The 22,241-nt window shown below is 33.4% G+C and overlaps 2 protein-coding genes and 1 long non-coding RNA gene across 10 annotated transcripts; 1 reads left to right on the forward strand and 2 right to left on the reverse strand.

The window, feature by feature from the left end:
- Positions 1 to 1,035, reverse strand: LOC108739938. Its single transcript, XR_001938254.1, has 5 exons — positions 862 to 1,035; positions 694 to 768; positions 311 to 385; positions 144 to 218; positions 1 to 48 (listed from the first exon to the last, which is right to left on the reverse strand). It is a non-coding gene; the product is annotated as an uncharacterized LOC108739938 (long non-coding RNA).
- A 206-nt stretch (positions 1,036 to 1,241) lies between these two features.
- Positions 1,242 to 7,562, forward strand: LOC108739957 (cytoplasmic FMR1-interacting protein). 3 transcript variants are annotated; one of them, XM_025978759.1, is made up of 22 exons: positions 1,359 to 1,391; positions 1,462 to 1,693; positions 1,801 to 1,980; positions 2,037 to 2,218; positions 2,318 to 2,648; positions 2,713 to 2,916; positions 2,981 to 3,172; positions 3,237 to 3,582; positions 3,660 to 3,830; positions 3,934 to 4,016; positions 4,213 to 4,318; positions 4,555 to 4,591; positions 4,654 to 4,827; positions 4,907 to 5,159; positions 5,228 to 5,406; positions 5,478 to 5,614; positions 5,676 to 5,867; positions 5,936 to 6,139; positions 6,202 to 6,296; positions 6,353 to 6,591; positions 6,676 to 6,823; positions 7,151 to 7,562. In XM_025978759.1, exons 1-22 carry the CDS (start codon positions 1,387 to 1,389, stop codon positions 7,358 to 7,360), a joined length of 3,900 nt encoding a protein of 1,299 aa, XP_025834544.1. In that variant the 5' UTR covers positions 1,359 to 1,386; the 3' UTR covers positions 7,361 to 7,562. The 3 variants fall into 3 exon arrangements, with proteins under 3 accessions (XP_018329592.1, XP_025834544.1, XP_018329591.1); XM_018474090.2 differs by lacking the exons at positions 1,359 to 1,391; positions 4,555 to 4,591 and adding an exon at positions 1,242 to 1,294 and having other exon boundaries at positions 4,213 to 4,355; positions 7,151 to 7,360; XM_018474089.2 differs by lacking the exon at positions 4,555 to 4,591 and having other exon boundaries at positions 4,213 to 4,355.
- Positions 7,563 to 8,416: 854 nt separating this feature from the next.
- LOC108739956 lies at positions 8,417 to 22,137 on the reverse strand. 6 transcript variants are annotated; one of them, XM_018474086.1, is made up of 10 exons: positions 22,077 to 22,137; positions 21,272 to 21,443; positions 19,348 to 19,534; positions 19,109 to 19,285; positions 18,815 to 19,053; positions 18,401 to 18,706; positions 14,221 to 18,339; positions 11,597 to 13,988; positions 11,313 to 11,473; positions 8,417 to 10,030 (listed from the first exon to the last, which is right to left on the reverse strand). In XM_018474086.1, the coding sequence occupies exons 2-10, from the start codon at positions 21,347 to 21,349 to the stop codon at positions 8,963 to 8,965; spliced, it is 8,727 nt and encodes a 2,908-aa protein (XP_018329588.1). In that variant the 5' UTR covers positions 21,350 to 21,443; positions 22,077 to 22,137; the 3' UTR covers positions 8,417 to 8,962. The 6 variants fall into 6 exon arrangements, with proteins under 6 accessions (XP_018329588.1, XP_018329587.1, XP_018329589.1 ...); XM_018474085.1 differs by lacking the exon at positions 22,077 to 22,137 and adding an exon at positions 21,639 to 21,730; XM_018474088.2 differs by lacking the exons at positions 21,272 to 21,443; positions 22,077 to 22,137 and adding exons at positions 10,671 to 10,760; positions 21,639 to 21,776 and having other exon boundaries at positions 9,942 to 10,030.
- Positions 22,138 to 22,241: the final 104 nt, after the last annotated feature.

Raw genomic sequence — 22,241 nt, forward strand, 5'->3', positions numbered from 1 at the left:
CGTGGGGCTCCTTCTACGTCCCTCATGTGATCTTGACAATCTTAGACCCTATAGTAAAGGAGAAACTAAACTATCAATATTGCTCAATTAAAATAAAAGTAAAAGTAAGAAGATTTTAAAAATAAGGGGTGCAAAATGCTTACCGGCTACATCTGCCTATATTGTCAATGCGTGGGCCTCCTTCTACGTCCCTGATATGACTATGACAGTCTTAGACCCTATAGTAAGGGAGAAACTAAACTTTCAATACTGCTTAATTACAATAAAAGTAAAAGAAAGATTTTAAAAATATTGGGTGCAAAATGCTCACCGGCTACTTCTGTCCATATTGTCTTTCCATGGGGCTCCTCCAACGCTCACAATACGATTTTAACAATCTTAGGCCCTATAGTGAAAGAGAAACTGAATTTTCAAAATTGTTATATATTTTATATTGTTTTGAAATGCAATTGCCTATGCCGCAGTGTACGATGTGTTGCCTACAATTTCATTAATAAATTCTTTTAAATTAAATGTTTAAACAATTTCTAACACTAGGAAGGTGATTAAACAAATTGTTCACAAAAGTGGATTTCGACCACAGGAGGCATTGGCACTAACAGTTTCGAGCTTACCGTGACTGATAAATGGGAAGAACTAGTTTAAATAGAAATAAAAAGAGGATTTTAAGAATAAGGGTTTTAAAATGCTCACCAGTTGCTTCTATCGATATTTTGCTTGTGTGGGGCTCTCTCTATGTCCCTCATGTCATTTGTACAATTTTAGACCCTATTGCAAGGAAGAAAGTAAAGTTTAAATTGCTTAAGTAAAATAAAAGTAAAAACAAGAAAATTTAAAAAATGAGGGGTGCAAACTGCTCACCGGCTACTTCTGTCCATATTGCCCTTGCGTGTGGCTTTTTCTACGTCTATCATGTAACATTGAGGGTCATAGACCCTATAATAAAGGAGAAACTAAACTTTCAATATTGCTTAATTAAAATAAAAGTAAAAACAAAAAGATTTTAAAAATGAGAGTTTTTCCTTAATTACTACTTAATTATTATTAAATAATTTAACTATTTGTTCGAAAATTTGCATTAGTTATAACTACAACTATGTATAAAATGCTGTATTCGTCAGTTAATAAATAAAAAGGGGAATCTATATAGCCCTGCAATTTTCAAATTTTGTGCTAGCCGTCGACGTTCTACTAATTGTTAGAGGGCGCCAAAATCAGGAGTAATTCTTTTATAATAGTAATTTTGATATTATTCTGTTCGCAATCTAGGTTCGCAATTATTGGTATATGTGTGGTAATATATGTTCTTATATCGCTGTATATATCATTAAATATTTAGTAACGTATATAAATGTATATCAAACTATAATATTATATTATCATTATATGATGTATGTGGAAAATGAAAAATATTAAGTGTAAGGAGTACTAGCATTATTTTAAATATTTCACGGTTTTTAGTATAAAATATATGAGAGTCATGTCAGCTACAGACAGAGTTTCCTTAACTGATGCTTTGTCAAATGTTGATGTCTTGGATGAATTGCCACTGCCTGATGAGCAGCCTTGCATTGAAGCCCAGCCTTGTTCTGTTGTGTACCAAGCTAATTTTGATACCAATTTTGAAGACCGCAATGGTTTTGTTACGGGCATAGCCAAGTATATTGAAGAGGCTACGGTGCATGCTAACTTAGTGGGTATCTAGAGGCTATATAAGAAATGCTGACCATTTTACCTTCAGTTGATTGAGTATTGTGTGTTTATATTAGAAAGTAAAATAGTTTTTGGTATCAATTTTAGAATGAATTACTAGAAGAAGGACAAGAACATGCAGTTATGCTGTATACTTGGCGTTGCTGCTCTCGTGCCATACCTCAACCTAAATCAAATGAACAACCTAATAGGGTTGAGATTTATGAAAAAACCGTCGAGGTCCTAGCTCCTGAAGTTAATAAATTATTGAATTTTATGTATTTTCAAGTAAGTGCAAAATGTACATTATTTTATAAGAATTTTTATTAATAATTTTTTATTAGCGTAAAGCTATTGATAGATTCTCTCAAGAAGTAAAACGTCTTTGTCATACTGAAAAGAGAAAGGATTTTGTGTCAGAGGCTTACTTATTAACCCTAGGAAAGTTCATTAATATGTTTGCAGTTTTGGATGAGTTAAAAAACATGAAATCAAGTGTAAAAAATGATTATTCTACATATCGCAGGTAAATAGACCCATCCCCATAGCAGTTGATACATTTCCATGTAAATAAAAGGGGTCACTACCACCTATTTACTTAATAATAGTTCTTTTTTATTGTTAGAGCTGCTCAATTTTTGAAAGTAATGTCTGATTCTCAAACACTACAAGAATCACAAAATTTGTCTATGTTTTTGGCAACCCAAAATAAAATTCGTGATACGGTTAAGGAAAATTTGGAAAAAATCAGTGGATACGAAGAATTGTTGGCTGATGTTGTTAACATATGTGTTCACATGTTTGAAACAAAGATGTATCTAACACCTAGCGAAAAGCACATGCTGGTTAAAGTTATGGGTTTTGGATTGTTTTTGATGGATAGTGAATTATGTAATATAAACAAATTAGATCAGAAAAAGAAACTGAGATTAGATAGAATTGATAGAATTTTTAAGGTAGTAAACCTTGTAACATACAAGCTAAATATATATGTATTAGTAACTGAAAATACACTTTCAGAACTTAGAAGTTGTACCACTATTTGGTGATATGCAAATAGCCCCTTTTAATTACATAAAGAGAAGTAAACACTTTGATTCGAACAAATGGCCTTTGTCAAGTTCAACAACTCCCTCACCTCAAGCAGATTTAATGGTTCATCTTCCTCAAATTAGAGAAGATCATGTTAAATATATTAGTGAACTGGCAAGATATAGTAATGAGGTGTGTATCTAACGCTTTGTTGTTTTTTCCTTTTTTTTTTTAAGAAGAATTCTTATTTATGTAGGTTACAACTACTTACAAAGAAAGCGGAAGTGATATTGAAAACCATGAAACTGCTGAATTAGCTCTTAGGGGACTTCAATTACTATCTGAGTGGACCAGTGTAGTTACAGAATTGTATTCGTGGAAGCTGTTACATCCCACAGATCATCATCAAAATAAAGAATGTCCTGTGGAGGCAGAGGAGTACGAGAGGGTAAATAAATCAACTGCTGTTTACATTGATTTCGATTCTATATTTTTTATTGTTGTACAATTAGGCTACGAGATATAATTATAGTGACGAAGAGAAATTTGCGCTAATAGAAGTCATAGCTATGATAAAAGGTCTTCAAGTTTTGATGGCAAGAATGGAAACCGTTTTTACGGACGCAATTAGACGTAATATTTATGCCGAATTACAGGACTTCGTACAGCTTGTTCTGCGTGAACCGTTGCGTAAAGCAATTAAAAATAGAAAAGATTTGATTCGCAGTATAATAATGTCTGTTAGAGAAACTTGTGCCGATTGGCAGAGAGGAGTGGAACCTCTTGCAGATCCTGCTTTGAAAGGAAAAAAAGATCCCGACAACGGTTTCGGTATTAAAGTTCCACGTAGGAATGTCGGTAAGGATTTCTTATTTTTAGAAATAAAAAGTCGACCCGCTGTATTGTTCCGATTACATATTTAATTATGTATTAAGGCCCTTCGTCGACACAATTGTACATGGTTCGTACGATGCTAGAATCGCTAATTGCTGATAAATCCGGAGGCAAAAGGACACTTAGAAAAGACATAGATGGTCAATATTTAATGCAAATCGATCAGTTCCATAAAACGTCGTTTTATTGGACTTATTTGCTTAATTTCAGTGGTATGTATACTTGTTAAAATTTTTTGATTTTTACTTAATTACTTTACAATATGATTGATTGATTTAATAATATTCCTTATATTATATTTTTCTTTCTTCATAGAATCTTTACAAAATTGCTGTGATTTGTCGCAGTTATGGTACAGAGAATTTTACCTTGAAATGACTATGGGAAGGCGAATAAATGTAAGTTACATTACTACATTATTATTGGCAGTTTTTGTTTGTTAGAGAAAAAGTATTCATAAGTTTATTCAAAATTAGTAACTACAAACCGAAAATGATTATGCATTCCGTTTTCAAAACTTATATGTTTGTTGAATTCACAAAATTTAATTGTAAATAAAGTTTTTATTCTCACATTTGCTGTTAAATTTTACAGAAATGTGCTGTGCGTCATAATCACAATGAAGAATGCAACGATTTGATCACAATGGAAAAAAGAATTCAATTTCCAATCGACATGTCGATGCCTTGGATTTTAACAGATCATATACTAAAAACTAAGGAACCTTCAATGATGGAGTAAGATGCAGTTATTGTACACTCATTAGTGTAACATTAATCAGCTACAGACAGAGTTTCCTTAACTGATGCTTTGTCAAATGTTGATGTCTTGGATGAATTGCCACTGCCTGATGAGCAGCCTTGCATTGAAGCCCAGCCTTGTTCNAAAAAAGAATTCAATTTCCAATCGACATGTCGATGCCTTGGATTTTAACAGATCATATACTAAAAACTAAGGAACCTTCAATGATGGAGTAAGATGCAGTTATTGTACACTCATTAGTGTAACATTAATCTAATTATTTTAAATTTGTAGATATGTCTTATATCCGCTTGATTTGTACAACGATAGTGCATTATATGCATTGACCATATTTAAAAAACAATTCCTGTACGATGAAGTTGAAGCTGAAGTTAATTTATGCTTTGATCAGTTTGTTTATAAGTTAAGTGAACAAATATTCGTATATTATAAACAACTTGCAGCCAGGTAAAAATGGTTATACTTATAGATACGTATTTAAAACTTTTCTTGCCTTTAGCTATGAAAATTGTTAATTATTTTTAAGCATATTTTTGGATAAACGTTTTCGCGTAGAATGTGCAGCAGTAAGTGCTTATTTACTTCCATATCCTGGTGCGAACCGATACGAAACGTTACTTAAACAACGCCACGTGCAGCTTTTAGGAAGGTCTATAGATTTAAATAAACTTATTACCCAAAGAATTAATGCTGATATGCAAAAGTCGCTTGATTTGGCTATTAGCAAATTTGAAGCAGGTGATATTACTGGCGTTATGGAACTTGAAGGGCTCGTACAGGTATTACTGTGCAAATACAGATACCGTAACTTTTTCTTTCAATATTATCCATTATTTACTGTTTAAAGGTAAACAGATTGTGTCACAAACTACTTACCCAGTGGTTAGCATTAGACGATTTCGATTCGATGTTTCGCGAAGCAAATCATAACGTGTTAGCACCTTATGGCAGAATAACCTTGCACGTATTTTGGGAATTGAATTACGACTTTTTACCAAATTATGTGTATAATGCTGCTACTAACAGGTGAATAAATCATTCGTCTACTTTGTTTATGAACGTTATATAAAATTAATGTTAATTTTTTTTTTCAAAAGGTTTACCAAGTATAAGGGACATATAGCTTTTACAGCACCGGTTCATAGGGAGAAACCTCCCCAAATGTCTCATCACTATCTTTGGGGCTCTAGATATTTAAATGTCGCTTACACAACCCAGTACTCGCAATATTCAGGTGGGTTTTTGTAAGTAAAAATTTTAACGACTTGTTAAATGTTTGTTTTTTTGTTTCATAGGTTTTGTTGGACCTCATCATTTTCATGCAATGTGCAAGCTTCTCGGTTACCAAGGTATTGCAGTGGTGATGGAAGAATTGTTAAAAATTGTGAAAAGCCTTATACAAGGGAATTTACTGCAGTTCACAAAAACTCTGATGGAAGCCATGCCTAAAGTGTGCAAATTACCGAGATATGATTATGGTTCTCCAGGTAAACAAATAAAATACGTAATAAAAAGTATACGGATTCAATCATATTAACAAATCGTAATTTTTAAGGAGTTTTAAGTTATTATCATGCACAATTAAATGATATCGTACAATATCCTGACGCAAGAACGGAATTATTCCACAATTTTCGCGAATTTGGTAACACAATACTGTTCTGCCTTCTAATGGAGCAGGCTTTGTCGCAAGAAGAAGTTTGTGACTTACTACAAGCAGCCCCTTTTCAAAACATCTTACCCAGACCTTTTTGTAAAGGTACATACACAATATTACTTTTTTCTTTGTAACATTATAAATCGGTTCTGTTCGGTTTTTAGAGGGAGAAAAGCCAGAAACTAAACAAAAACGTTTAGAAATCAAATATACTGCCTTACAAATTGTTCCCAACATTGAAAAACTTGGAACTGCTAAGGTAAAATGTACGTAATAGTAGCGATATACATATATTTAAAACGGCATACTTTACAGCAAGCAATGATATCCCGTGAAGGGGATCTATTAACCAGGGAAAGACTTTGTTGTGGTTTATCTATTTTCGAAGTTGTTCTCAGTAGACTCAGAAGCTTTTTAGATGATCCTGTTTGGGTAGGACCACCACCAACTAATGGAGTGATGAATATCGACGAATGTACTGAGTTTCATCGTTTGTGGTCTGCCTTACAATTTGTTTACTGCATTCCTGTTGGTGAAACTGAATATACTGTAGAGTGAGTATGCATATCTTTAAATTAGTTTACTAGTAAGATCAAGAAAAAAACGGGACGCGTTTATTGATAATGGAAAATTTTTAGGGAACTTTTTGGAGAAGGTCTTCACTGGGCGGGTTGTACCATGATCGTACTTCTTGGTCAACAACGTCGATTCGAGGCTCTGGATTTTTGTTACCATATATTACGCGTGCAACGAGTAGATATGAAAGATGAGATTGTAAAAGGAATTGTGAGTTTTATTTTGTCTTATTTATTTGGCATCAAAAAATTGACGAAGCTGAAGCTGAAATGTAGGTGAACTGATGCTGTCCTGATTCGGATCCACATCCAACAATCGGATATGGATGGACTTCTGAAGAAGCTCCCCACTGATGCTAGCGAAACGTTAGGAAGCAACTTCAAGCGACGATGGCCTTAAGATCCGAATCAAGACAGCATCAGTATGAATTAGTTGCCATTGATAAATCATAAATTGAAAATGCAATGAATCTAAGAAACCCCGTATTCTTCAATTTTATTACGAACAATGTTTGACAAAATATATGCGACTTTACAGAGCCTAAAAAGAATGGTAGATAGAATTCGGAGATTCCAAGTGCTAAATTCCCAAATTTTTGCGATTTTAAATAAGTTTTTGAAATCTGGCGAAAATGATGAAATGTCAGTAGAGCATGTGAGATGCTTTCCGCCACCCATGCACCCGTCATTAACGGCACAGCAGCACTATCACACCCCAGATAATTTAAGACAAGTTGTAATGCAATAGTTAATGTAACTTTTATATTTCATTTATATGTGACTTGTTAAAATTGATAAAACCCTTTATAAAAATCTGATTTTTTAATACAATAGATAGGTAGGCACACAATACGTATGTATATTAACATGTAGCAGCAATAGTACTGATTTAGTATTATAATATGATTAACTATCGATAACTGTTCTAATAAATATTCGAAATAACTTAGTTTGGCATTTCTTATACGAACTGGAAAATAACGAGTGCTTACTTCTTACGTTTGTTTTGAGAGCTTGTGAATTATCTATAGAACGTAGAAGAAATGATGAGCTAGCTAATAGGGAAAAATTAATTGCATAAATTGTGTGAGGAATTCATCTGGCGAGCGACCCGGTCTCATATCAAAATAGAATATAACATCGTCTCTCTGTATGCCAATTACCAAACACGATGACCGGAGGCATGCTTAGCGTTATTGGCACCCAAGGCGAATTCTGAACGTGCCGCCCCATTCCTCTATCAAAACGTAATTTTTTTATCAAAATTACACCGCACTCCCGCTTAAGCAATAACTAGTTGCTGTTATTAATTCAAAAACACCACGACATCCAACAAATAATTACTACGAAGCCGTTAACATTTCTTAATCGTTATTTACCTATTAATGTTATTTAGCACGGGATCTGAAGAAAAGATATCGCTTTAAAATTGCACAACGAATAATTTTTTTATTTTCATAAATAAGAATTACATTTGTTACCACTACAAACAAAATACTTAGGTGTAGATTAAAGCCTAAAAATCGCTTTACTTCGTTCCACTAACACTTTTTGCACATTAATTTGACATTAAAAGTTTACACTTGCCCAAAGTTCCTAACGTTAAATCGATCCGAACAATATTCGCGCCAATTACGAAAGAATAAGAAAGTACTAACAATTTACGATTTTATTTATAACAATGGCTATTATTATTACTTTAGGTAAAATGTGCAGAACCTCTATATTATAAAAAATATTCCAAGAATTTAATTCTTAGTTAAATACTGATTTTACATGAACATATAAAATATTTAAGACGATGTGAAGAAATACACATATATTATTTATTATTGCGTTCTTGTTCAATACTGCATTAATGTAGAAACGACAGTTCGGCACTTATCCGATACCTAGTATTAAATAAGGAAATATGTATTACAAATTACAAGTATGAGGTATGTACTATATACAACGACAAAACTGTATTACGCGTTCATCATATAGTAATTAATCAATAACTTACATTAAAAAAGAGAAATGTACAATAGTTAAAGTTAATAGTTCAGTTCTAAATTTTTTCAAAACTTTTAATAATATGTACTATTCAATTAATTTGTATTTATATATTTATTTATATATTATATATGTATATTATTTATATATTTTTTTTATAATTACTTATACAAATGTTCGAAGTCAAATGCTGGAGACCGGTTAATACGATAATTATCGTCTGAACTTGGAATATTTGTACTAGAGTGTGGGCACACTTTTCGGCATGACTAGAGTCAACAAGATGAATCATATCTATCTAACAATTTGCATCTAGAAACTGTACTGATTGATTATATACACTTACATACCAACACTATCTCTTCTTATTAACGAGAGACTTTTTGTTCAATGCTGGCGTATGAGGTCTCGACGCCGGTCTTTTACGTAAAATCGTGTTGCCACCGTCTTGGGGCCCGTTGCAACAGGAACAAAGTTTCTTCACGCTTCGCCTCGCACCGCGCCCACTAACACTACCACCACAACCACCCACCTCCTCGTCCTCTTCACTGCAAACTTCCACATAATCAGCTTGATCTTTAACCAACTCGCCTCTTTCGATTTTCACCAATTTCAAACCGCCATCGTTCTGTTCTTCGTCGGTTTGATGTGCACCAGGACTTTGTCTATAAGTGTTTGTTTTATTTAAATCTACTTTGTTTTCGGCATTTGACGTTTCTACTGACCAATTCTCTACACTTACACCACTATTTGCACGATCGCCTCCTTTCCTTCGATTACTATATTTGTATTTGCATTTATTCATAGGAATTGCGGCATGAGGGTCGTCACAAGATTCGGGTATAACGGGAGGCAGAATAGTTACGTCAGTTATAGAGCCACAATTTTGGAGTAAAGTTGAATCCTCGTTAATCGTTTCTTCTTTTTTACTACCGCATATATTATTCTGGCCGTTCGTAAGCCCATGGCGTCGGTCATATTCCAATTCCATTTCTGTATTCCGATAACCCACAGGATCGTCGAATAAAAAGTCGCTTCTGAACGAGTCTGAATTGTCATCGTCTTCGAACAAACTAATATTTGGCTTTGTTTCGCTCTTCGTGGTGATTTGTGTGTGCTGAGACAGAGACTGATTAGTTTTTTTAATTTCTTGGGAAGACTGGTCGAATGATGGAGAATTATTCGAATCGAAATAAATATCGGCTTCTGGAAATAATTCGCTCGTACTTGGTTCGTCAACTCCTAAATCTTCGCACTCTTCAGAAAGAGACTTTTGTAAACGCAATTCTCTTTCCAGTGCAGCTTGTTTACGTTGTAAAGATAACTGATGAAGTTCACGATCTAAATGTTGAACTCCACCTTGCGACTTTTTATTTTTATTTTGATACGACTGAATACCCACTTGTTTTAGCACCTCTTTGACCTGTAAAAATTTGATGATGATTATATAGGCATACTGAAACATTGTTTTAATTAGTTAATTATTCAATAATTATTAGTCTTAACGTAGCTCAATTTTTTAATCTTGACGATCTGACAACATAAAATCCACGAAAAAAAGCAACGTATTAAAACTCTTTTTTTTATTCCATATTTGTGAATGTAATAGTAGAACAGTTTAAATAAAGGAACTACAAATTTCTTGATAGAAATACGCTTTCGTTCGGTAGTGACGCGTCCAACCCCAAAATTGTTAACATGCGTGCGACAACAATTTATTAACATCAAAAATAAAAAATATTGTTCATGTTCTAATAATGTTGTTTGGAGTTAAAGATATTTTAATTAAAAATGAAATAATCCCTTATTGTAAATACGCATACATACATATGTAATAAAATTCTATTTACATACTTATTAATACGATATACATAAATCGAATAATGCATGTGACATGTGGGCCTTTCTGTTCTGCTACTACATCCGTGAAGAACATTAATTACTCTGCAGTTTCTAGTTCCATTACGAACGCAACGTACACAAAACAAAACAAATACATTTCTACCAACCAAATCAAATCTTTAATTACACCGCCACTATTATATCGTAGTAAAATTGCCTACCCGGGTGATTTTATGTCACCCAATTACGAACTGGTTTAAACAGGAAGGAACAAAAATAGTAGGCACATACTCGGATGCAGACTCTACACCCTAAAACAAGAAAAAATATGCCATGAGGTGGACTGACATTTTTTTTGGCAGAGTATACAAAATTAATTATTTGTAAAATGGGATCGTTTGTAACATTCAAAATTAAAAAATTATTCTATAAACGTTTCGATCTTTTGGTAGTAGTGTGCCTATATTTAATTTGGGCAAAGTAAATAACAATAACTAAAACTCGACATAACAAACGATACCTAATTAAATACACTAGTTTCACTTCGAAGTTTGGAAAAAACCTTGAATCGGCATTATTTACTGTTATTGGTGAAAAACTGAACTATCGAATCTAACACAATACTTGTGTATACTAACTGAACGCATGTACTTTTTGTTCTACTATTACACTTCACATTCATGCTTATACCAAAATATGTTATTATCTATTTTTATTATTGCATCGATGTATACAACTATTTGCAAAGTGAAACGGACCTCGGACACCCGACTGTTCGTTAGAAATTAATTTTGTAGAACTTTCTTGAGAGCTTCAATTCCGATAGTTAAATTAAAAAGCGAGATAAGTAATTTGGAAGTTACCTTTCTTTCTGACGACACAAAGTCCTCTTTTGTTGAACTGACAGCCATGTTCGGTGCTCGAGTGCGTTTTGTATAATTCGGCGTATTCTGACATAACATAGGACTAGTAACACACCCAGGAGCTACTAACACCGACTGAACCCTCTCCTTCCTTTTATTACCTGTTAAAGTTGACAAACAATTACGTTGTTCTCTCATCCATACGCAACGGGTAATTATTATTTTATATAGTATTTAACTTACCGAAATAATTTTAAATAAATATTCGGAAAAAATGGCCGTACCTTTTTCATCGTCATTTCTCTTAACATCTGACTGCGTCGTCGTCGTATTGCCACAATTAGAATCTGCTTTCGATGTTGTACACGTTGTTAATGAAGTTATTTGAGATATTTCACAATTCTTTTCCTCCTTAATTTCTCTACAATTATTTACCACTGACGCGAAACTACTTATTTTATCAGATGAGACAGGATTTTCGGAAGCATTTAACGCATTATTATCCCTCGGATTAGAAATAGCCAAAAAAACCTCTCCGTTAAAGTTATTTACATCAAGTCGCTCCGATTCATTTGCCTTTTTAACAGTAACTGATTGCCCTATGGTAAAGGATGCCAAATTTGGAGTTGTCGGCGGTAATATAATAGACGATTGAGCTTGAGACGGAATTCCAGTGCTAACAGGTTGAACAGCGGAGTATTTTACTGACGAAATATTTGTTTTACGCGACTGATTCAAAAAACTCTGAAAAAGCAACATGTTAGAGCCCGATCTATTGGGAACTGCTGCTAATATTTTGCTGCTTCCAGAAACAACTCTAATCTGCTGACCACTTTTCACCATGGAAACAGGCATTATATAATTTCCAGGCATTAATACTGCAGTATTAGACATTTTAAAGGCTTCTCCTACACTAGAATCGGTTAATATTAAGTTTCTTGTGTGACTGTTTGCCTCCGTTAATATTAGCTGCTGTTTTGGATTTGTAGATGATGATGGTTCTAGATTTTCTGAAGAAATTGGATTTGCCAAAGAAGGATCTTCATCTTGCAATGCTACCTGTACAACACCACACGAACTGTCTTCACTACCTACAGTTCTGGAATCGTCTACTTCGGTATCAGACGTTATAATGCTATTACTGCTACCACCTTGAACACCGACTTTCTTTGTTCCCGAATTTTTCTTTCGTTTCGTGTTTTGACTTGGATTAGTTGGAGGATTTGAACGTCTTCTCGGAGCAGGTTTATTATTTAAATCTGGAGAATTTCGAAGTTGCTCGGCATATTCGGCTAAAATGTCAAAAATTCTCTGAGCTGTATGTTCATCTTCTTGCGGTTTTTGTTGAGGTTTGGGTATCGGAGAAGCCTTTGATGTGTGCGTGGTAACTGCCTTTACACTTTTTGACCTGGAGCTTTTAGAGTTCCCTTTAAAATTTGCACTAGGTGAAGAGGTTACACACGGACTGGCCCTCCCTTGTGACGAAACACTCAATGCTGGAGAAATAGCCGATTGTACAGTGCAGTAGTTGCTAACTACAACTACAGGCGCACAACTTAATTTCTGATTTTGATTTAGATACGTTACACTTATTTGCGGCGGAGACGATTCGATACTTTCGTTCTGTACGGATACTTCTGGAACACAAGTTGTGTTACTTCGTTCTTTAACTTGCTTGTATACCATGTCAAATTCGCGTAATTGTTCTAGAGTAGTAGAACTTAAATTACTTTGAGAATTACTAGTACTACGGATAACATTAGAAGAAACGTGAACCAGAGGTTTTACAATGCGCGCGTTAGAAACTAAAGTTTGCCTCTGTGGCGTAACTTTTATTGTTGTCGTTATTGGTGATTGTGGCAATGAGTCTTCTGAACTGCTGTCGGCTTCCGTAGAATTACTAGTGTTCGGTTGCAGCTGTTGTGGCTGCTGCTGCTGCCTTCCCTGCAAAGCTGCCGCCAAAAGGGCACTCATTTTGTTATGGATTATCGAATCTTTAACCAATGATACTTGGTCAGAATTAGAAGCTGCGATTCGAATTACTTGACCTTTCCCCGGCGGTATCAAGTTTATTGTTTGACCAACTCCTTGGTGACTGTATATAACACTTCCTTGAATATGCTGTAAATTTGGTAGCAGAGTAGTTTTAGCGTGAGATTTGTTCAATGCGCTATTCACGACTTTATCTGTTTCCAATAATGTACGTTTTTCAATTTTTATCTCGTTACTGACACTATTGCCATTATTGTTGTTTTCATTATCAGGTGTTGTTAGTATCTGAACAGCTTCTAAATTTCCTTGGTATGACTTTCCAAATGCCTGCTGAAATTTTGGTAGAGCTTCCGACGACTCCGTTGTGATAGAGTTTGTTTTAATCGGTTGTATCAGTTTCGTAAACGTACTGTCTAAACTGGGACTGCTTATATTGGCATCGTTAGGTGTTGAGGAAGACACCGGCTGTGTTACAGCAACTTTAACTATTTTATTTGGAGTTAACGAAGTAACGGGAATTATTTTGCCGTCAGATGATTTACAAATAAATTGTACGATTCGACTTTGCTCAGCGGACGCACCGACGACCGTCTTCAATGCAGTGGCTGACGTAAGCCTTCCGGCAGTCACAAGCTGAGAAACATCTTCATGACGGCTCGAGACTACCTGATGTACTTCGTTAATCTAAAAATTGAACTAAATTTAACCGATGTTATATAAATAACTAAGAATAAAAAATGTAAAGTTAATTTTACCACGGTAAAGTGATTATACTTTAATTATCATCATTTATCTTTTTTTATAAAACTATGGGGTATTATCAAAACAATTATTTATAATGTAACTTTTGACGCTACATATTTACCTACGAATACATATTTATAATGTCCATACATATATAAAGTATAATATGTACCTGAGTTTCGTTATTAGACGTTGCGGATGCCGCTCGTGACGAACAAGAAACTATTGTGGCAGGTCGAATAATCTGCTGAGGTAAAATGTTGATAACGGGAGGAGCAGTCCTGTTTCTTTGGATGGAATGTGTAGTAATTATGCCAGCCGGTCGAAGTACCGGACCCATTTGAATAGGTCGAATGGTTTGATTTGCATTAGAAGAACGGACTTGATTTTGTAAAATATTTATAATAGTCGGATTGGCTTCTGAAACGGAACTTTTTATGGGAGCTGAAGTGGTCAGAGAGGTGATTACACTCGAAGAATTAACGGGTGCATTGGAATTATTATTGTCTGGTTTATCTGCTCTCGGTTGTCCGACACGCTGAATATGTGGAGTAATTTGAGTACTTGTTAAGGAGTTTTGAGTGGGTGCTGTAGAAATACTGGGATCACTCACTTGAACGACCTGAATTAACGAGTTGGTATATTGCGGCTGAATCATTTCTAAATCATTCAAGCCTGGTACGCCAGACAGCACGGAGTTTACGTTACTTAGTTCTTCACTTGAGTTTTGTTTCGCTATCTTCTTTCTGTTTCCGCCTTTTTCTTTTTCATCTTCATTGTCGCAATTTTTTCTTTTGTGCGTTAATACAACTCCATTATCAACATCTCGATGCAACGAGAACTCTTTCTTGCACTCGGATGTTATTTTATTTAACGTATAAGAATCCTTTTTAGTCATATTATTCTCCTTGAATTCGTTTAAGATGTCCTTATCTGCTTCGTTTAAAGCAATACTGTTTATTACAGTCTCACAACTTTCAATTTTCAATTGCTTAGTGTTAAATTTTATCAAGTCTTCCATCTTCAGATCGCTGTACTCGAAATCCGTAAATAAGTCATTACCTACAGTACTATGAGAACGCCTTCTATTACAATCCTGCTGATCACATTCGAAGTTCGAAGTGGAAAAAGGTGTAGGATTATTAAAAGAATGATAATCAATATTATTTTCCGAGGGGTTCACTAATATGAGATTTGCAGATTCTTTCTGAATGGTGTGTTCAAAAATTTCTGTAGATGTTTGCTCTTTTTTAATAGAATCTTCGGTATTACTAACGTTCGAATTGATTTTGTTGCTACTAATGGTAATTTGTGGTTTTAATATTGTTTTACCACAATAAAACGATTCTTCTCCACATACAGAATTAGGACGTTTTAGTTTGATTCTAGGAAATAGTTTTTCATGACAAAACGACTTCGACCTATTTCGACGCATACGATTTCTATTTTCAGAATTAAACAAAGACGATTCTTCGATAAAATCCGTTTTAACAGCTAACTTTATTTCGTTACAATCATTCTCCACCATTTTAACATTGGTGCATTTCTCATTTTCCTTGTTCGAAGATCTATCAGATAAAACAGCCACTTGCTCTTTTAAATGTTTCAACAAATTAGTGTATCGAGTGTTTATAGGGCTGTCGTCATGTTCACTTTGATTTTTAAATTTCTCTCTCCCTCTATGTTCTTTCTTGATGTATTTTTTATAGGTATTATCGACATGATTTGAATTTTGTGTGGTTTTAGGATTCACTAGCCACCGAACCGTCGACTGAGAGATTGGTTTTTCATTTTTTGAAGTAATATGAACGTCTGCAGCTATCATTTTGTTCTTATTCTGATCTACGGAATTTGCCAATTTAAAGTCGTTTAATTTACGGTCTTCCCTTCTTACAGATAACTTCTCTAAGCTATTGCCACTCACCTTACTGGATTTGTTTGTGTTTTCGTACAAGTTACCGAAAGTTTTTGGTTTTTGATTTTCAGTGATTACCTTTTTTATTTTGTCTGTTATTAAAGCATCCTTTCTATGTATATTTTTGACTTCTGATATGTTATGCGTTATATTTTCTACATCTTCTATGTTTTCTTTTCTCTCTGCATTATTCTCATTTTTTGTCAACTCCTCGAAATTTGGATTTTTCCAGCTTTTTTTTAAATTAACTTCTTGTATGTTTGGATTTTTTATAGTTTCCGAATGAAATTTTGAATCCGACCTTTTGTTAGCAGTATTACTCTCATCAGTCATCTTATTTACTGTATTGTCTATGGATTGGATTCTCTGAAGTAGAACTAAAGGGTTAAGATTATTTCTCATTGGATTAGGAATTTTAACAGTATTCCCATTTAGACAAGCTGTAGAGTCAACGTTTAGTAAGCAACTTCGTGGATCCTTCTCTTCTTTTCCAGAAAATTGCTTTACACAAGAATTTTTAAAATTTCCCTGCAATTTAATCATTTTTCTTCTGGTGTAAGTTGAAGAAGACGATGTTAGTTCAATGCTATTCAGCTTCGAATTTGGAACTAGTATACGATCTAAGACAACTTTAACTTCTTTTAATGGAAATTTTACTAATAAACAGTTTGCATTGTTAACATTATCAACTTCATCACTCTGCTTATCGATCTTTATGTATTTACAATGTGTGCTGCAAAAAGTTTCAAAGTTTTGCACTGATTTTAGAGTACACGAATCTGACAAAGTCTGTAACTTCCCCTTATCAATAGCATTATGTTCGAGTACTGATGTAGATAAAGCATTTCCATTCAACTTTGACGTGTTCTGTTGCAATTCGCTTGTAATTTTGCTTCCTATTTCTTTACTTTGAAAGGAGTCGTCAGAATAAAAGTTTTTTGGAATTTTATCTGAAAAATGAACATCAGTATTAGCAGGTGAATTCGGTTCATAAACTTCGGAGCAACTTCGACTTCTTTTTCGAGAAGATTCAACCACAGACGAAGTCAGTCTTATATTCTCATGAATTTTATCGCCTATTGTTCTTGATGAGAGCAAATGAATTTTATAATTATCAGTAAATTGTTCATTTGTACTACGTGTGTCCTCGTCTTTCTTCATTTTATTAAGACTAATGCCATGATCATTTAAAGAATTCACGTTACCACTATCCATGGTCATCGCGTTTCCTTCAGATACGTTATTGTAAGGAATCGTGTACTGACTTGTACTTGGCGAGAAATTGTTTTGGTTTAAAGCACTAATACTGTCGGTATAATTCCGCTCTTTAAAAAACGCATTTGATAAACATTCAAAGCTGTTTGTATTGTTAAAGAGATTTGATGAAATGGTGTGCACTCTGGATGGCAGCGTGTTGCTGTTGTTTTCACTTCCCATGAATACCTTATTAGATGAAATGTCACTAGTACTACAATTTTCTTTAGTTCGCTTTAAAGTAGGTCTGAACATTCTTAAACTTTTAAGAACGTTAGGATCCGACTGTTTGGATGTAGAAGGTAGAAACGGAAGCAATCTTATCGGACTTTCCCCAGTACCGTCGCTTCCTAGGCCATTACATCGGGAATCTAATGAAGCAGAATCTTCACTGCTACCTATTTCATCGTCTTCTTCGTCCTGCAAGTACATCTCGTAACCCCTTTCGATGCCCGCAAGTTCGTCGTCTTCAGGTTCTTTCTTTATATGAGTAAACATGGAGTAATCGATTTGAACAAATTTCAATTCTTTCACTAAGTTTTTGGTGCGGTCAGGGTCGTTCAGGTACAAAATACATAAATTGTTCAAATCAGCCCACTCTAGTCGCCAGCTTAAGAACTGATATCTAGGACCTGCAATAACGACAGCTAAATCGTCACAAAGCTGGGAACTAAGGCCTAATTCTTCCGAAACTAACGCTTCACATAAAGCGGTATCGGTATTTAAAGCAGAAGGGAATTCAATTTTACTCATATATTCGCCACATTCGCCACATTGCCACAATACTTCGTCAGTATCTTTGGCAGGAGGATGCAATTTACATTTCCATTTTTGTCCGGTATCTAAAACTTCGTAACCGCTGCGTTTTGCTAACATTATAACCCTTTGTATAGTTAGTTCGTTTGGTTGTAAACTAAAGGCAGTCAAAACACATTCCCTGCTCACTTTAAGATGATCGTCCAGAACATCCGCTAATCGTAAGAAACCTGTTGCTAAACGATTTGTTATTTCGGTGACTTTCAAACTATTTTCTTCATTTTTCTGACGCTCCAGATCGTTCATGTCTGTTGTTAATGCACGAATAAAAAGCTCTATCGTGAATGGCTTCATTGTAATCTGAAACTACACAATATAGTAAACAACTTGATGTAAATTAATTTGAATATTTTAAAAATTAGTTTACCTTGTTGTGGATTAGTTCACAAAATATATACATGTGTACTGCAGAGTCGGCGGCTTGCAAAATACGACGAATTGCCTGAGTTAAAGATTCCTCGCTGTTAACATCCAAAGATAACCAGACAGTTAAAAGTTGTTTTAATATTTCTAAACTATCTTCCGGGGGTTTTAAAACAGCAGCTGTTATATAAACTTGAGCAGCTAAATGTGTTATTTTTTTAGAATATCTCCAAATTTTCGAAATGCTAATTCGCTTATTCGAAAAACGCTTAACTAAATCCAAACCCTGCTGAAGCGGCAATGTTTTCAGCTAAAAATAAAATACATAGTCTTTATTTCAATAGTAATAGCACGCACTAGCATATGAAGCAGAATTATAAAACGGTACTGTATATATATTTAACACCTGATAACTTACAATAACAATAATAGTAGATGTTTTTTTGAATTTAAAAAGGAGGGCTATGTACGTATCTAAAATGAAACGCTTTTGATCCTCTGTTGCGTTAATATTGAAATTTTGCTCCTCGGCAACTTTATAGCACTGCAGACAGGTTGTAGCTAAATTAAGAGCCAAGTCTTCACAATGGGATTCACATAGCATTTTAAGTCTCATCGAAATTATATATCCTGTTTCAATTGCGAAAAACTCGAGCTCTAAATAAAATAATTTATTATAATAAAATAATTGATCTTAATCATTATACATTACCTTCTTGGGTAATTACAATATCTGAACGATTGAGTAATCTGTGTAACACATTGTTCCCCCACGGATCTCTTATAATTTCGGCTAATTTTTTGCACCTTAATGAAAAATTTGGATTGTACCTTTTAAAAGCCAACTCACAGTGTGCAACTTCGTTTATAAGAACGTCTTCATAAATATCTAAGTGATGACACATTTCAGAGTATTCTGCTCTATTTTAAAATTATACAAAAAGCATATACCTTTATATTTTTTCCAGTCTCCTGTCAAAATAATATTCAATGTATGGCGTTTAAGCCAATCCATTAAATGAATTACATAATTTTTCTGAGGCTCCACAGAATATAGTCGGGCTTGTTTCCATACTTCAATGAGGCATGGGATTTTTTCCGTGAATGGTGAGCCGCTATTAAGAATTTCTTCAGATTTCTACGAATATAAATTTATTCATAGTTTCACAGGTTCCTTAATTTAATCATTTACAAAAAACCAAATACCTACTATGAAATTTAAAGTACATTTCACATATATTACAAATTTACTTCACGACGAACGTTTGAAAATTGGTTAATGCTTTTATATTTGTTATCATGTATCCCTACTTTCTTATTTACTACTATAAATATTCAATAAAACTGATAATTCAAAATTGAATGATCAAATAAGGAACAATTTATACTTTGTATCTATTTCAGTAAGGTGTTTTTTTAAAACAACACATTTTTTAGATAACTCTGCGTGAAAATTTTGTTGATGTTGAAGAAACTGTTCTGTAAAAATTTAATTTCAAATTTAGGTACGTATAAAACTGCAACGGCACTTGAGATAAAACAAATTAGCTAACATTTTTAAGCAGGAACTTATATCTTACAAACTGGTGCTAAGCAGAACACAATATCTTTAAAAACAGCCGAGTTATTGTAATAAAAATAGGTCATTATTCTGACGTTACTTAAATGGTACCAATTACCAACACATATAAAATTATGCGGACATTTAAAATTATGGCTAAGGACTCAAATCTTAATAAAATTGTCTTATGGTGACGCCCAGCTCTTGCAAAAAATTATACATAAGCAACTGATTAAATTTAATATCTATTTAATTTCAAACAAGAACTGAGAAATTAATAAACTAAATATATACCATGCAATTGTAATAAAATAATTACTTAAAAACAACTTGTTTTTAATTTAAAAGTATAAATGTACAGCTCAGATTGAAGATAAAAACGTTCAAGAAAAACTAACACAGCAAAAACTGTATGCAAAAAAATTGCTGTAGTTACAAAAATACATACATATGTTTGCATTACTTTTTTTAAGTATTTGCTAATAATAAATAAGAATTTTGAATAATTAGATATCAATAAAAAGTTACACTTTGGTCTTCATCTTGCATAAACCAATTTTTACATGTGCTAATATTTTAATAAAAAACTAATTGATTACCTGCAGATTATTATCAATTGTACCAAACAATGTGCCACTTTCTTTTATACGAAGTGCATTTAAAAAAATACATTGAACTATGTTGTAATAATCATTCTTTCACATCAAGTCACTATACAACTTTTATACAGTATGTACAAACTGATTATAATTAATGACTGCAACAACTCTTGTCAATGTATATCTATAAGTACGCTTTTCTATTTATAAGAGAAAGTATTACTTATAAGCTCTTTATAGCCTGATAGAACACTACCATGTTTTGAAGCAAGAGTGATTTCATTTCAACAACTACCAATTTACTTACAAACTGGTAAAAAAAATCTGCTCAACACAAATTCAAATACGTTACTTTAAAGAAAAAAATGCATGTCTTACTTTAACAGCATGTGTGTCACATCTGTAAGTGGTGTAGATTTTACAACAACCTTTTAAATTACAAGCAACAAATCAAATTTAAACTTAAAAATATTTAAATGATTGCTGCTTACTGTAATGCATTAGGAATATAGCTAATCATTTGAAATAATATTTGATGAGTTACAGTCTTGCTTTTACTTGCAATTAAAAAACAATTTTCATTGAAGATTAAACGTTTTTGTGCCCAAAAAATTCTAGCCGAAAGAAGAAATAAGAATTTGGGTTTACATGCATAAAACCACTCTAGCTGTTTATATAATTTTAACTGAACAAAAAAAAAAATAAAAATACGTGCTTTAAATTTCTGAAAAACACATTTATCTCCAGCCGTTAGTGTATTCATTTTGTAGCTAGCTGGGCGACCATAAAGCATACAAACAATTAACCATGGGACACTAATATTCTAAAATACACCTATGCATAGTACTTCATGCTTCCAGGATCACACTTCACGGACATCGGATTTTCTACAAAAATTAAACCTCTTTACACTAGACGCAAAAACAAAAAATCACATTTTAATGGCAACCGAAATTTGTGGCTGTATTTATAACATTCGAAGGAATATGGCCGCCATAGCAAAGAAAACTACACGTTTCGAAAAAAAATTAAACAAACAAGAAAACTAAGGATACAAAAGCTAAAAATATTGTAATTTTCACCTTATAGGCATTTACGATGCTTTTATCAATTTCGTTGTTTATATTATTTGCTTTATGTCCGAGTTTGTTAGCCCCTTTACGAAACGCCATATTCACAACAGTAACATATTCACAACGCGCATGTCCGTGCCAAAATGTCAAAAACTAAAAACATAGATTACACTAAAAACAAATCCCTAGCCCAATTTTACAATTTTAGGCAAATTTTAATAAGTTCAAAGTAAATTTTGTGATAAATATACAAAAACCGTTCTTACTTATTAGTTTTTGATGCATTTAAGTAAAACATATTGTCTAAGGTTAAATTCAATTAATAAAGTAGCTAATTTTTACATTAGCTTGATTTAAAATTGATTTTCAATAAATTAATACAAAAATTAAACGAATACACGCTGAAACACGTCATAGCAATGCACCTATTAATTGTAATCAACTTACATTAAATAAGTGGTATTTCAAAGATTAATAAATCACTCATTAATAATTATTCCATGATCTCTTGAGATCTATGATAAACCTTCATGACAATAATTCCTGACATTTGGCTTTACCATAGATATAGATGAATTATTTCAACGAAAGGCTTAATCACTCAGGCACAAA

The sequence above is a fragment of the Agrilus planipennis genome, unplaced genomic scaffold, assembly GCF_000699045.2.
Source record: "Agrilus planipennis isolate EAB-ADULT unplaced genomic scaffold, Apla_2.0 scaffold7, whole genome shotgun sequence".
NCBI lineage: Eukaryota > Metazoa > Arthropoda > Insecta > Coleoptera > Buprestidae > Agrilus > Agrilus planipennis.

Bases quoted from the DNA above. Each gene is read 5' to 3' on its own strand.
- LOC108739957 (XM_018474089.2), top strand. The intron at 5,160-5,227 runs GTATTACTGTGC...TACTGTTTAAAG, and splicing joins AACTTGAAGGGCTCGTACAG to GTAAACAGATTGTGTCACAA. The intron at 5,868-5,935 runs GTAAACAAATAA...GTAATTTTTAAG, and splicing joins ATATGATTATGGTTCTCCAG to GAGTTTTAAGTTATTATCAT.
- LOC108739956 (XM_018474083.2), bottom strand. From the start codon at position 21,728: ATGGCGTTTCGTAAAGGGGCTAACAAACTCGGACATAAAGCAAATAAT. The intron at 19,054-19,108 runs GTAATGTATAAT...TATTTTATTTAG, and splicing joins TATTGTAATTACCCAAGAAG to AGCTCGAGTTTTTCGCAATT. The intron at 10,031-11,312 runs GTAACTTCCAAA...AAATTTTTACAG, and splicing joins TTGTGTCGTCAGAAAGAAAG to GTCAAAGAGGTGCTAAAACA.